This window comes from Schistocerca cancellata, chromosome 8, assembly GCF_023864275.1.
Source record: "Schistocerca cancellata isolate TAMUIC-IGC-003103 chromosome 8, iqSchCanc2.1, whole genome shotgun sequence".
Taxonomy (NCBI): Eukaryota; Metazoa; Arthropoda; class Insecta; order Orthoptera; family Acrididae; genus Schistocerca; species Schistocerca cancellata.
The window spans coordinates 421,710,415-421,724,656 of record NC_064633.1 but is presented as its reverse complement, the minus strand read 5'-3'; the positions used below and the strand labels follow the sequence as shown (position 1 = coordinate 421,724,656).

At 37.6% G+C, this 14,242-nt stretch overlaps 1 protein-coding gene across 3 annotated transcripts in view; it reads right to left on the bottom strand.

Annotated features, from left to right (window-relative positions):
• LOC126094477 (DENN domain-containing protein Crag) overlaps nt 1-14,242 on the bottom strand; it is a 322,685-nt gene that overhangs the window by 180,674 nt on the left and 127,769 nt on the right. For all 3 annotated transcript variants that reach the window (XM_049908870.1, XM_049908869.1, XM_049908871.1), the window contains exon 17: nt 10,404-10,594. In XM_049908870.1, the coding sequence (XP_049764827.1) occupies nt 10,404-10,594 (191 nt within the window). The remainder of the gene's footprint in view (nt 1-10,403; nt 10,595-14,242) is intronic.

The following is a 14,242-nucleotide window of genomic DNA, read 5'->3' as shown; positions in this document are numbered from 1 at the left end:
AAGAAGGAAGCATGGCATACTACTGAAAAGTAATAAGAAAAGTACCTACACAGCTCAAAATATTCTACTGTTTATGATTTCCAACTGAGTATTCCACCCCACAGAGCATGAAGTCTTGTAATGACAGTAGTGAGCAGAGATGTCTGTCCAGCAAAAATAATTATCTCAATTCTGATTAAAAGAAATGAAATGTATTAATCACTCATACATAAATGGAGCAAAATTCTTAGGAGGCAGTTACTGGATCCCACCCTCTTTCTCTAAATACATTTGTAATATCTCTTTATATTCGATGAATTATTCTGATACAATTCTACCCTTTAATGACGTTTACTAATTTTCTATCTTCATACTCGCAGAATCCATGCGAAAAGTAGTTCATACAATAGCTATGCCATGAGCGCATAAGTATTCTTTGTAGTACTCTCTCTGGTGGTGGTTAGAAAAAAAAAAAAAAGAAGGGAGCTTCCGAGATTGTCTTCGTGCCGATTAGCCTGAGCTTGGTTTGGAAGAACTGTAATCTGATTATTGAGATTTATCACAGAAGATAACTGATACGAACTATACGATTAAAAGGAAAAATATATAGATGGCTCCTTCAAATAAAAGGTGTGTATGTGATATTTGGGAATTAATGATATTTATCGATATATTGCATAGTTGTTAATCAGAAGGGACTTCCGAAAGACTGGATACGAACCTGCATTTAATAATCCAAGAGCTCCATTACTTCTTCGGAAGGTTAAACTTCATCAAAGCCAAATATCCGCTTGATCTGAGGTTTCCCGACTGATTATACAACGTTCCCAAAATTACGAGGCATTTTATTTGTACAGATTAGCAGACTGCCGCAAAGCACGAGCCTGCAGAGAAGAAGAATCATCGCCTGATTTCATTCTAACAAGTAAAATTTCAGAATCATTTTGGAGTGACTGAGCTATGACTGTGTTTCCTATCATGAATGATTGATTGCTCGAACAAATTCAGAGCTACATAATCACATAGATAGGAGGAAAAATTACAGTGGCGCTAGTGTGACAGGACTCTCTTGGATTGTTATATAATATATGTATTTTTTGTTTCATGAAAACCAACGAGAATGAGAGGTAACTAATCTGAAGAGAGATTCGGTGCCCATAGTATAAAATTGCTGATACCAAGAAACAATTTCAACTATTGGACAACACCGAGGCTACAGAACAAGGCCAGAGAAATCTAATTTTTTTATCCTGTAGTTAAAATAGTTCGAAATCAATTTAGAAAGAACTTTTTTCCAGATAGTAGTTAGATTGTAGAACTGTATATTGTGTGATTTTTGTATCTTGACATTGAACTTTATACCATCTGTGAAGTAATTTGAAAGTTAAGTGTGTCTACGACAGTAAATTTGAAACTGTATTTAGTGATTAGAACCTGATATTGACAGTTATTTAATGGTATTGACTAGAGTGGCATTTAAAATGTCACTGAATCAGCAATGAGACGTGCAACAGCCTTCAGCTGTTTGCGCAGAAGCAGAGGCCACGGATAGCAATTCTGAGACTGTTGTGGCTAGCGGTAGCAATATAAATAATCCTGCTGGTTCAGAAAAGATTCATACAACAGCTGATCAGAGTGTTGTTGACACATTAGTTGTTATTATGCAACAGTTGTCTCTATTAGCCGAAGGCCAAGCGGATGTAAAACGAGACTTATCCGTTATACAAAATGAACTACAAAATCAATTAGCCGTAAATCAAACAGAATTACAAAATCAATTAAGAGCAACCTTTACCAAATTAGATCAGAGATTAAATACCCAGACACAGGAAATAAAAGAACAGGCAGAAAAGACCGAACAGAATCTGATTGCTCAAATTGGGCAGGTCCGCCAACAATGCCAAGAAAACAATAGTAAATTAAAAGCGGAACTAACCGAATATGTATCCGTCAAAATTGACATGATACAAAAACAAGTAGAACTGTTTCCTCAAGTAATACAAGCTCAAGAGGACATACAGTGTTCTGTAGCTATGATACCAGAAATTATAGAATCCCAAGATAATCTAAAGAAGCAATTTGACGAAGTGAAGGAAAAACAGAAGACAGTGGAACATAGAATGAATGTACTTGCGGGAAAGTTTTCAGAAATGACATTGGAGCGGCAAAATTTTCCTTCGGAAACGATAGAAGAAACTGTGAAAGTAGCTTTACAGTCAATTTCGGAGAGTTCCGAGGAGAATTTTTTCAACAAAGGATTAAAGGAAGTTCGTGAACAACTTGGCGAAGAATTCTCGTGTTGGAAAGAAAATATCGAAAGATTACTAAATCTCTCGCAGCAGGATTTAGAAACAGCGAGAAGTAGGAAACAAAACTCTCAATCTGCGCGTGACATTCCGTCCACGTCAAGATCCGATGTAGACAGAACTGGAACGTCACAAGTTAGATTCGATATAACGGATAGCCCCAGGGAAAATTTGGAATTGTAGTACCGTTGAGGAGAAGATGATTAAACAGAGACAATTTCAAATCTTTAACCCTGACAAAAAGAATGTTCATCCTGTAGTCTTTATTCGAAGTTTCAGAGGTCTATTTCCACGATCTTGGACAGAATGGCAAAAGATTAGTTTTGTATCTGGATATATACAAGGATCTGGAGCATTGTGGGCATCCGAACAAACATCTTCTTGTAAATGTTATAAAGAATTTGAGCAGGCTTTTCTAGCAAAATATTGGTCTGCTGGAATACAAGAAAGACTTAGGCAGGAAGCATTATATCCTGAGCCTTTCAGGATATCTCTAAAGAGATATTTCTAAAGAGATATTTTGAGAAATACATTAATAAATCTTTGTATTGGGATGTACCGATTCCTTTGCCGGATATACTTAGGATACTCAAGTCCAGACTACCCACCAGTATAAGGAATCAACTGTTATATATAAATGATAAGGATATAGACTCATTTATGACTACGCTTGATCATATTGATATAATTGAGGAGGACAATAAAAGGGCAAGAGCAATGTCATATCAAAGAAGAGCAATAGAAGCGAATCCGAGCTGCAACTCGAGTGGGAATGGCAGTAATGGTAGCAGTAACAATAATCATAAACAACTACACTCTCCGAGGAGACTTAGCAATGGACAAAATGCAAACAATAATTATTACCATAATGGAAACTTTAGTAATGGTGCAGCGAGGGGCTATTTTAGGAACAGTAGGAATTTTAATCGATATAATCCAATGTATGGCAACACAGGACAGTTCTACCAACACCAGCAGAACAACAACAATAATTACACGAATCAAGCAAGACAACATAGACAGAATTCACCACAACAACCGATAATCACTGAAGTAGCTGAAGAGACAAATACCAATCGGACCAACAGTCAGTCAAACTAAACATGACCGCATCGTGCCCTGGAGGAGCGGTCAGGGGATGTGTTAGGGGCGAAACAGTAAAATTACAATTGTTAAGATATAATGATGGTGAGCTGTTGACTGAAGAGTTAACAAAGGATTTAATAACGTGTCATAATGACAAATTGAGTGTTCTGGTATCGGAAGTATTTGTTGAAATAGAGGAAGTTCCAACGAATGTGATATTAGACACCGCCGCTTCCGCCAATGTCATCTCAGGCGCTCTTTTTCGGAGAATTATTAGGAAGAAGAAGGTACCAATTTTGCCAGTACAGAACTGCAAAATCATCGGAGCTGTTGGAGCACGCTCTCCCAATGTCAAAATACAAACACAATTAGAGATGAAAATGGGGAATGTAGCAATAAAATGCACGTTCCTTGTAGTGGAGAAGTTATTAGTGGACTGTATTCTTGGTATTGGGAGTATGCAGGAGTATGATTGTCAGATTGATTTTTTGGAAGGAATAGTTAAATTTAGATTAAATGGAGAAGAGATAGCACTGGATTTAAATAGAAAGGAAATGGTGCATGAGAAATATTGTCACGGTGCCATAATTCAATTAATTGACACTACACACAGTCGTTGGAAGGAGCTTTCAAAGGATTTGATACAACAGGAGGACTTTAACCAAACAACAATGATAAAAGCTAGTGAATCAAATCAGCTTACCAGAGAACAAAGGCAGCAGCTTCATTATTTGTTAGAGGCATATGAAGAGATTTTTGGTGAGAAACCAGGAATTATTAAAGGGTACATTTGTCACCAATAAGTGAAGCCACATCAGACTTACTGTTACACGCACTATCCGATCCCCTGGCGTTTAAAACAATCTGTTCAAAGGGAGATAAATAGAATGTTAGAATGGAACTTGATTGAGCCATCAACTAGTCCATATTGTTCTCCGCTCTTAGTCGTTCCAAAACCTGGAGGCAACGTAAGATTAGTTCTGGATGCGAGAGAGATTAATAAAATAATAGTACCTGTAATATGAAGACCAGAATTTAAAATTGGAGGAAAAGATTCGACTCGCACTTGTCAATTTAACTAAAAAGGCAATACAACGGAAATTGACATATGATAAACGGATTCACCGGATTCAGACATTTCATCTTGGAGAAAAGGTTTTATTGAGGAGACACATCCATTCCTCGAAACTGATGAAGAACATAAAGAAATGGAATCTTATTTATACCGGACCATATGTTATTGTAAATATACCAAATCCTGGATCATACTTCTTGGCATATCCCGAATCGAAAAGAATAGATGTAGGTAAATACGCTGTGTGTATGATGTGCGCTGTTCGCAGGAGAAAACAATTGAACTGTGAAATGAAGGAACAGTCGATAATGTCACTGCTGCAAACAATTGAAGAAACACTCTGGTTGCGCTAGAGAAAATTATTATAATTTTTAGATTTTTCATTGTGCCTTCTTTACCAGGAGAATTAATTTAAGAATTTTAATTAACATTTTAAGAACAGCAGTTTGTGTGTTTCATATTATGGACATAATTGTTGAAATATATTTCCATAAATGTTCATGAGAGGATGAAGAAGATTCTGCGAGTGGATGATTTGTTAAATGAACATACGTCATCATTAATAATATTTATTTGCAAGTGGATCTATAAATCAATTAATTATAAGAATAATGAAAATTTTTCAAATTATTCCTTTTGTGGAGTCAGTGTCATATGCCTATGTTTAAAATTTTTCATCAGGTGTAAACTTAACTTCTATCCATAATTTCGTAATTGAAAGCAAACCTCGGACAGATTCAATGCTCTACTTCCACCTGCACTATAACAAACCGAAGATTAGATCTAAAAACTTTTTTGAGAGGAATACATTCGATATGAGCTACAACAAAATTTAAATGCCCACAGTCTATTTGGCAATATTTTGGACAATCAGCAGTTGTAATTGGTATTGAGGACTACAAAAAAATTCGCAATTGTCAGGACTGATGGATGTTCCAGTCTAGTACAGATGGAAGAATGTAAGAATCCACTCCGATTTTGAGTTCAACGATGAAATATGGACTTCGTTGCCTTAATCCACTCTCTTCCAGGGATTTATTCAGTCAAAACCTTTTCTTATTCCACTTTAAACCTGTTTAATGTTCACGTCCCTGACCATCTGTTCCTGAGATCATCTTCCTGTTTCTACGGCACATTACCAGCTTCTGTTCTGTACCATAAGCCATCGCCTGTCCTCCGTGCCGCCTCCACCAGACGCTGTACGTCGCCTACCTGGTGTCCGTACCCGTGTTCCTGTTCCATCGACTTCACAACGAGATCGCCGGCTACATCGTCGAAAGAAGAATTTTGAAAATTTTTGTTGAGCAATATTGTAAAATTTTTTTTTGGCTATGAGGCACTTTTCCTTTGATCTAATCTATGGAGCTTCTATATATTTCAAAATTACTGGATTTAGGCTTTCATGTCTTCTTTAATACCTGAGCTGGGGTCTATTCTTCCGGGTTTTCCAGGGTTTCCCTGTGAAGGCCAGTTCCCAAATGGGTAGACCTTTTTCGTAATTACACCAATCTACATCTTCCCTGGTTATGTACTCGGGATGCGGGTATACCCCGGTACATGTAAAAGCTACAGCTTAGGTATTCTCGTAACTTATTGTCTTAACATGTTACCCATACTCTCTATAGTAAAATTCTACTAATTCAAAATATTCCTCTTTTGAATAAACAACCCAACAAATTTTTTTCTGTTAGCTCGCAAAGTGTATTATCATTAACTTTGCTCGCTGCGAGGGGCAATTGTAATATCTCTTTATATTCGATGAATTATTCTGATACAATTCTACCCTTTAATGACGTTTACTAATTTTCTATCTTCATACTCGCAGAATCCATGCGAAAAGTAGTTCATACAATAGCTATGCCATGAGCGCATAAGTATTCTTTGTAGTACTCTCTCTGGTGGTGGTTAGAAAAAAAAAAAAGAAGGGAGCTTCCGAGATTGTCTTCGTGCCGATTAGCCTGAGCTTGGTTTGGAAGAACTGTAATCTGATTATTGAGATTTATCACAGAAGATAACTGATACGAACTGTACGATTAAAAGGAAAAATATATAGATGGCTCCTACAAATAAAAGGTGTGTATGTGATATTTGGGAATTAATGATATTTATCGATATATTGCGTAGTTGTTAATCAGTAGGGACTTCCGAAAGACTGGATACGAACCTGCATTTAATAATCCAAGAGCTCCATTACTTCTTCGGAAGGTTAAACTTCATCAAAGCCAAATATCCGCTTGATCTGAGGTTTCCTGACTGATTATACAACGCTCCCAAAATTACGAGGCATTTTATTTGTACAGATTAGCAGACTGCCGCAAAGCACGAGCCTGCAGAGAAGAAGAATCATCGCCTGATTTCATTCTAATAAGTAAAATTTCAGAATCATTTTGGAGTGACTGAGCTATGACTGTGTTTCCTATCATGAATGATTGATTGCTCGAACGAATTGAGGGCTACAGAATTACGTAGATAGGAAAAAAAAAATTACACATTCATTAATGTAATTTAATACAAATCTGTAGTCAACTTTATACAGTCTTGATGAAACTAGGAGAGACAAAGTATGCTCATGAAGTTGTTGAAATGAGAAGTGAAATCAGGGAGAAGTTCACAAAATTCCACAAAACAAATATTTTAGCAACTGTTAAGTAAAGGATAGAAAATGGGATCGAGTATTTGTGAAATTTTATATATAAGAACACAACAAAGGAATTTAGGTATCATTATACAACTATCTTCTTGTGGATTCTTTCTAAAACGATTTTGTTTCATTGCTGGCCACGTTATTTAATTAAGATATAGACCATACTTCAAGCACATCATTATTAAAGTTTCACCACGAAGACATGTTTGGTACGGTAACACTGTCATCTGTAAGAACAATTACACATCCTCAAAAAGGGATGTACTCCAAGATACCGAGCAATATGTAAGCAAAGATACGTGAATAATTTTTCTTACAAATTATACAGTGGAAAGTGATGCTTGAAATAAACATCTACTCCGCAGCTTCAAATCAGAAAATTGCCAAACTGGAACAAAAGGTTGGAAACCACACAACCGTTAGGTATTTAAAAAGAGAGAAAAATTTAAAATTGAATTGACATCTCCCAATGTGCAAGTAATAAGGCACACTACCCTGGCAATTTATATGACATTTGAGACTTGACATAATGGAGAGGAGGGAGGGGGGGGGGGGGGGGGACAAAAAACATGGATTTTATGAAGTTGTAGTGAATTTCATATGTTATTTGACTTTTTACAATCTGTAATTAAACTTTCAAGGGCAAGGGACACATGCAATTACTCATCGGATGTGCTCTCGACATCACACATTGCAGGATAGTATTTGTCATACAGAAATGGAAAACATAAATTGAAACTTCATACGAATATTTCACACAAACATATGTTTTTTTTTCATTGTATTACGTCTCTAATATCACAAAATAAAATCACTAGTGACGAAAAAAAAGAAAAGAATTAAAAATTAAATTTGAGTGAGAGTTGAACCGTCACCTCGTACATGTTCAAGGCACCTACATAACAGACGTGTAAAACTACTCTTGCAATTTTCTTGGACTTTCCAGAGTAGTGTAAGTTACAACTTGCACATTATGTTATTTTAATGGTCTTCTAAAGGTGTAAAAAGTTTGAAGTAAATCTGTAATCCCAACATTGTGGCCTCCCATTGTCGATATAATGATTTTCTTTGCGGTATACTTCTATTATAGCAGCCAAACAGTTGCAGGATAAAGATTTGTTGAAATCCTTGACCACGGTTTCGATATATCTAAATATATCTTCATCAGAAGCAAAAATACACTAAAATCACATCCTGAAGTGGAGATACATAAAATAATCGTGCCAAATGCATCGTCGCTAGTTAAAATTAAAATATCACCTCTATTGGTACAGCATAATTTTTGGCCGTTTACTGTGAAGATTTTCACAAGATGAGCTTTCCACACAATGATGCATGTACACACACACACACACACACACACACACACACACACACACACACACACACACCGAGGGGGGGGGGGGGGGGGACCAGGGCAAAAAGTGATTTTGCATGAGGAGAGTGGAATAGAAAGGATGGGGTTAGGAGAGACCATGCAATGGGTCGGAACGTGTAGGTAAACGGAGGGACATGTTAGATATGCAGCAGTAATCATACTGAATGAAAAAGGGAGACTGGAAGGTAGAGGACTCAGATAAGAAGAAAAGTATGTGGAAAGGTTATGATGGGTGACCTAAGTTGGGGTAGAAAAATAGCAGAGGGACTGAAAGACTGATGTGAAGGCAGGAGGATGGATGAGGGGTGGGAGAAAGGTTGGGGCATGGAGAAAGGAAGCTAGATTGAGAGCAACGAGCAGAGGAGATTTGAGGCCAGGGATGCGGGAATGAAGGACAATTGCAGGGAATGTTTCCAACTATATAATTAAGAAAAGCTAGTATTGAAAAAGGGGAGGGGGCAGGGGAATTCTTTATGGAATAGCATGGGAATGAGTGACAAGTGATGTATGGAAGTACTAATGGAGAGATGAAATGGGTGGAGAGGGAGAGGAGGGAGGAGAGCTTCCACAAATTGGGATTACACTGATTAAAACCCAATTTACACAATAAACCCAACATAACACTTGCATACATTGGGCTCCTTCCCATAGTTTATTCTGCAGCTGACAGTTTTATTAAAGCTGTTATGAAACGTATCTATTAATGCAAATAGACCATCAGTACAATATCAGTATAGGGTGGGGCAGGTGGAGTGTGAGGGAGACACTGTCCACTGATCAGGATGGTCCCTAAAAGTATTGAGAAAAAAAAACTTCGTACCTTAGCAATATATATACACAAAAATTCAAAACAAAATATTTGGTAAAAAGGTAAATTGTTAACAGGTAACACACACCTTCCAAGTTTTGTTTCTAACCTCTTCAGAAGTTGGCATAAAAACAAATTTGCGCACGTAGTGAGCAACAGAATACTATTTGCTGCCCAGAAGGTATAGTCAGCAAAAGATGTTCATTTAATAACCAAGGAAGGATATAAGACCTGAAAGCAAACGTGGGTCAACCTTGTTGCTATGTAGTCTGAAGTTCCTGCCAATACTTGAAAAGTCCCATCACATGCCTTCCTAATAATCGTCACTGCCAAGTACTGCTGAAAATATAGCATAACAAATGTGGCCGGCAGAATCTTATGCAAGACAAAATCATGGTGAATACGATGAGGTGTTCGGTGTTGATTCTCAGAGTAATTACAAACAGGACAAATAAAACAGAAGAAATTAACAAAAATTTTATTCAGTTCCCACTTATAACTAACACTCTTAATAACTTTGCTTAATTTTTCTGAAGTAGGTATTAATATTCATCTATCACTTATACTACAAACAACTGCAAACAAAGAAGCAAAATGTAAACAGTGAATTATAACAATATGTTGGGTATGACAAATTTCACAAAGGTTTCTTTAACTGCTCCACATATTCTGGCAATAAGGACATTAAGGGAATAGTGACAAACACTAAAAAGTGAAAAATATGAAGGAAAGCAATCAGAGGAAGATAACTAGTCAAGAGAAAGGAACTGAAGAGAGGAACGAAATATCTGCTTCTAAAATCTCAAGACTCACTTCTCATTTTCTATTTTTTAATTAAAATAAAAAAAGAAAAGAAAGAAAGGAAGAAACCACCTAAACCACCTCTGGCCCACCCCAAATAAGCTGTTTCAGGAAGATAGTTTGTGTGTCATGCAGCTAATCTGGTGTGGTATCACTAGCAATCTGCAATTCACGTCAATTAAATTGGAAATGAAATGAACTGTACAGGATTTATAGCCATAAAAGCATGTAAGCCAGATACCATTCGTCAGATAATCTCTAAACTACACCAGCTCCAAAAGTAGAGAAATACTATATTTTTATCATATTTTAGCATTGGGACTTACCACCAATGTGTTTGCTCTTTACTTCAGATAAATCAGATGATGGAGGAACCTGTGCATATTCATGAGAGTTTCCACTGTCTACAGAAGTGTGAGACAAACCATCCATGGCATCAGCAAATGAAACAGCATCCTCTGAAAGACGTCTTCTTGCTCCAGAACGACGAAACAGTGCAACACCAATAATGACGTTCCTAACACAAATAAATAAAACAATACAATTAAAACAATGAATCATGAAGTATAATCTGGTTTCAGTTTATAGAAACAGTTTGTTGTTTATTGTTATTTAAGGCAGCAGAGCAAATGTGCTCCAAATTATTGCCACACTGTCTGCAATTGTTACTTACATAAACTCAATGAACAATATATTTATTAAAATAACATAATGACCATTTTCATTTTCAATCATTGTACTTGGTGTAGAAATGGTACTAGGTGACATGTGAGCCTCCACTATTGACGTAAGTCATGGCAGGGACACAGTGAGTATATGTCTGTCAGTTGTACAGTATCAGTGCAGTAGCGTGGGTCAAGAAGGAGGTGTGACAGAATGGCAAAACGGGGCTACTGTGCTTGGACATGGCTCTGACAAAGCCCCAAATGAAGTTGCCCAGTTTGGTGTTGGATCAACACAGCTGCTTAGTTTGTCTGCAAGGAATGCCACATAACATTACATAAGAACAAGTGTTATGCCTTGTTAAGGACAACTGGTTTGAAATCCTACACAAATTTCTGCTGTCTGTGAATGCAGACTGATCTCATCCAGTTTCTGAGCAAACTTTGTGGCATGTCTTCTATGGTCCACACAACACACAAGCTGAACAGCACCTGACTCGAGGTGTTAAGTGAGATCCTACAGAACATGGTTTTCACCATGGTTTTGAATTGTTTAAAATGAAGCAGGGCATCAAGTGCACTAACTGCCCAATGAGGTGTTTAACCTGCAGTGTGTGAAGGGTGTAGTTCAGGCCAGAGGTGGTTCTGTGATGTTTTGGGGTTGGTTTCCATACCATGACTTGGGCTGATTCATTCAAATTTCTGTGAACATGAACCAACACACAACAAGAATTTTATGTGATATGTGCAGACTTTTGAAGCATGTCATCCTACATTAACTGAAAAAAAAAAAAAAAAAACTACAAATTGGTTATTTTGTGTTCGTAAACTGCATTCATAAATTTGATTTTGAGGTGGTTTGGTTTTAGTTATATTATCATGTAAATAAATGCTGATGAAAATAAAAAGTGTCAATATCACAGCATAAATCTTAAAGTCTAGAGATGTCAAACTTAGGTAAACACGAAAATCACTGAGAGATCAGCACATCTACGAGAGATCTATCTGCTCTGAAGGATACCTATTACACTTTATATACAGGGTGTATCATAATTAATGGTGTAAAGGCATACAGTTGAAAGTACATGATAATAGAAGCAGAAAAGTCGAGGTAAAGGTAGAGTCGGAAATGCGTGTCTTAAGAGCTACAAGCAATTTTTCGACTTCCATACCGTGAAGCAAATATCTTCTACTGCAAGCTCATTGCTTTCCATATTTTGGGAAGTGATAATATGGATCAAAACAAGAAAAAAATGTCCAGTAAACATGTGCTCTAAAATGCATCCCTTAAAAGTTATGAGCACTTGTTCATTATAAGAGTTGTGTTCCAAAGCACCGCAAATGAACACATGCTCGCAGCTCTTAAGGTATGCATTTTAGAGCACATGTTTACTGGACTTTTTTTTCTTGTTTTGGTCCATATTGTCACTTCCCAAAACATGGAAAGCAAAGAGATACTAACTTTAGTTGTCTTGAATTTCGTTTTTTTCCCTTTTTTTAAAAGATATATTTTGGGCATTGTTTGAAATGGTGTGTGTGTGTGTGTGTGTGTGTGTGTGTGTGTGTGTGTGTGTGTGAGATTATCATGTTTGATGAAATGCAAAATAAAAGGGGTAGTTCCAGGATTCAGGAGACAAACACATCAAGAAAGCAAGTCTGACAAGGTACTGTAAGAGAACTGAGCATTTGCTGTGGCACTTTGGCAACAGTGAATACTTTGGGCATGAAGGAAACAATCTCCAAAGTGTGATGTGTAAACTAACAAGTAATTTTAATCAGACTGTAGCATGTTATTGGTACACAACACAGACCTAAATATGACCATAATGAGAATGAAACAGAAGTAGACATATGAAATGATGGTAGATGGACCAAGAAATTCTCTGCCACATTACAAAAGATTAGAAAAGTCTGAGATGAAAACTTAATGGAAGACAGGTACCAGTTTTAAGAAAAATAAATATGCATAAATGTGGAAGACTGGTTGATGTACGAGCACAGACTTCCACAATCAAGAGTCCCTGTCAATACAGTTATACTGTGTGTGTGTGTGTGTGTGTGTGTGTGTGTGTGTGTGTGTGTGTGATCATGTCATCGTATGAATAAAACTGTCATCATATTGGCAGTCTCATCAGCACGTGTAAGATCTCATTATAGCGATTATGTGCCATTCTATCAAGGCTGAGGGAGAGCTGAACTGTTTCAGGTGGAACCAGGATGTGCCTAATAATCATTACATAATGGCAGCAGTTGCTGCTTCATTCACAGATGACAAATAATAAAAAATAAAGTAAAAACCTTAAACAATAAAATATCTGATCTTCCTCCTCCATCTCCTCTCATTCCAGTAACAAATGGATGCCAACGTGCCCATGTCATCTGAAAACTGGAGGTATAGGGACCAAGTAATACATTATGAGGTATGTGCCCTCTGAACATATAAAGGGTGTTTCAGCTCAATGCTTTAGTGACGCCATAAAAACACAAGAAAAGAAGGAATCGAGTAGGCTGAGAAAAATTGTTTATTATGTGTAGTACAGAAGAAACCGAGTAGTAAGAACAATAATGGACAATGATCATCATCCAAGAAGGTATTCAAAATTACAACCCTGGACCATGCTGCATGCTTCACATCTCTGGTGCATGGAAGACCTAATGTCTGGGAAATACTGGATGTGTTCCAGACATCCCCGGCAGTTGCCATAATGTGCGCAACGAGGTTCTCAGCACTGTGAAGGGGAGTATTGTACACCAATGTCTTGGTGTATCCCTAGAGGAAGTAATCAAGGTAAGCGAGGTCTGCCGATCCCATAGGCCAATGCACCTGATCACTCTGGCTGACCGATGATGATGTTACATTGCACTCAGATGGTGACGCACATCAAGACTGTAATGTAGGGGGCCCCATCATGCTGCAACCATATGGCAGAACACTTCACAATGGGAATGTGTGTGTTGTTCAATAGCTGCAACAATACTTCCTGAAGAAAGATGCCAAATGTTGGGGTAACAAGAACGGGCTAGCACAGTGGATGTAGTACTGGCACATGAAGTTGTCATGCAGGATCCACCAGACACTGCCTGTACTGACACCAGGATTGTTGTGTATCAGCCCTAGCACAGTCTCCTCGTTGGCCATCATTGTCAGGTGTTTGCTTACCTTGTTGTCTCCTTTCATTGAAGGATTCCCTTTTGGACAACCTCCTGTCTGTGTGTGCAAAGAACATGTGGCAGGGAGTTTGCCTCATGGGGTAACAACAGGCATAAAACTGCTGTGCGCTTCACTCACTGCAATGAGCGGGTTTATATACCAGATGTATATCTGTCAGCTCCACATTTGTGTAAGGTGCCATCCTACTTCCACTGTGTTGGCAGACAAAGCGAAGCTTCACAGCGAGTGTGGTCACGATGATCACGCATATGATGTTGCAGGCTTCTACTGCATACACCAGCCAAAGTCATCCCCGTGTTTTAGCTGTATTAAGCATAATAAACATGTTTTC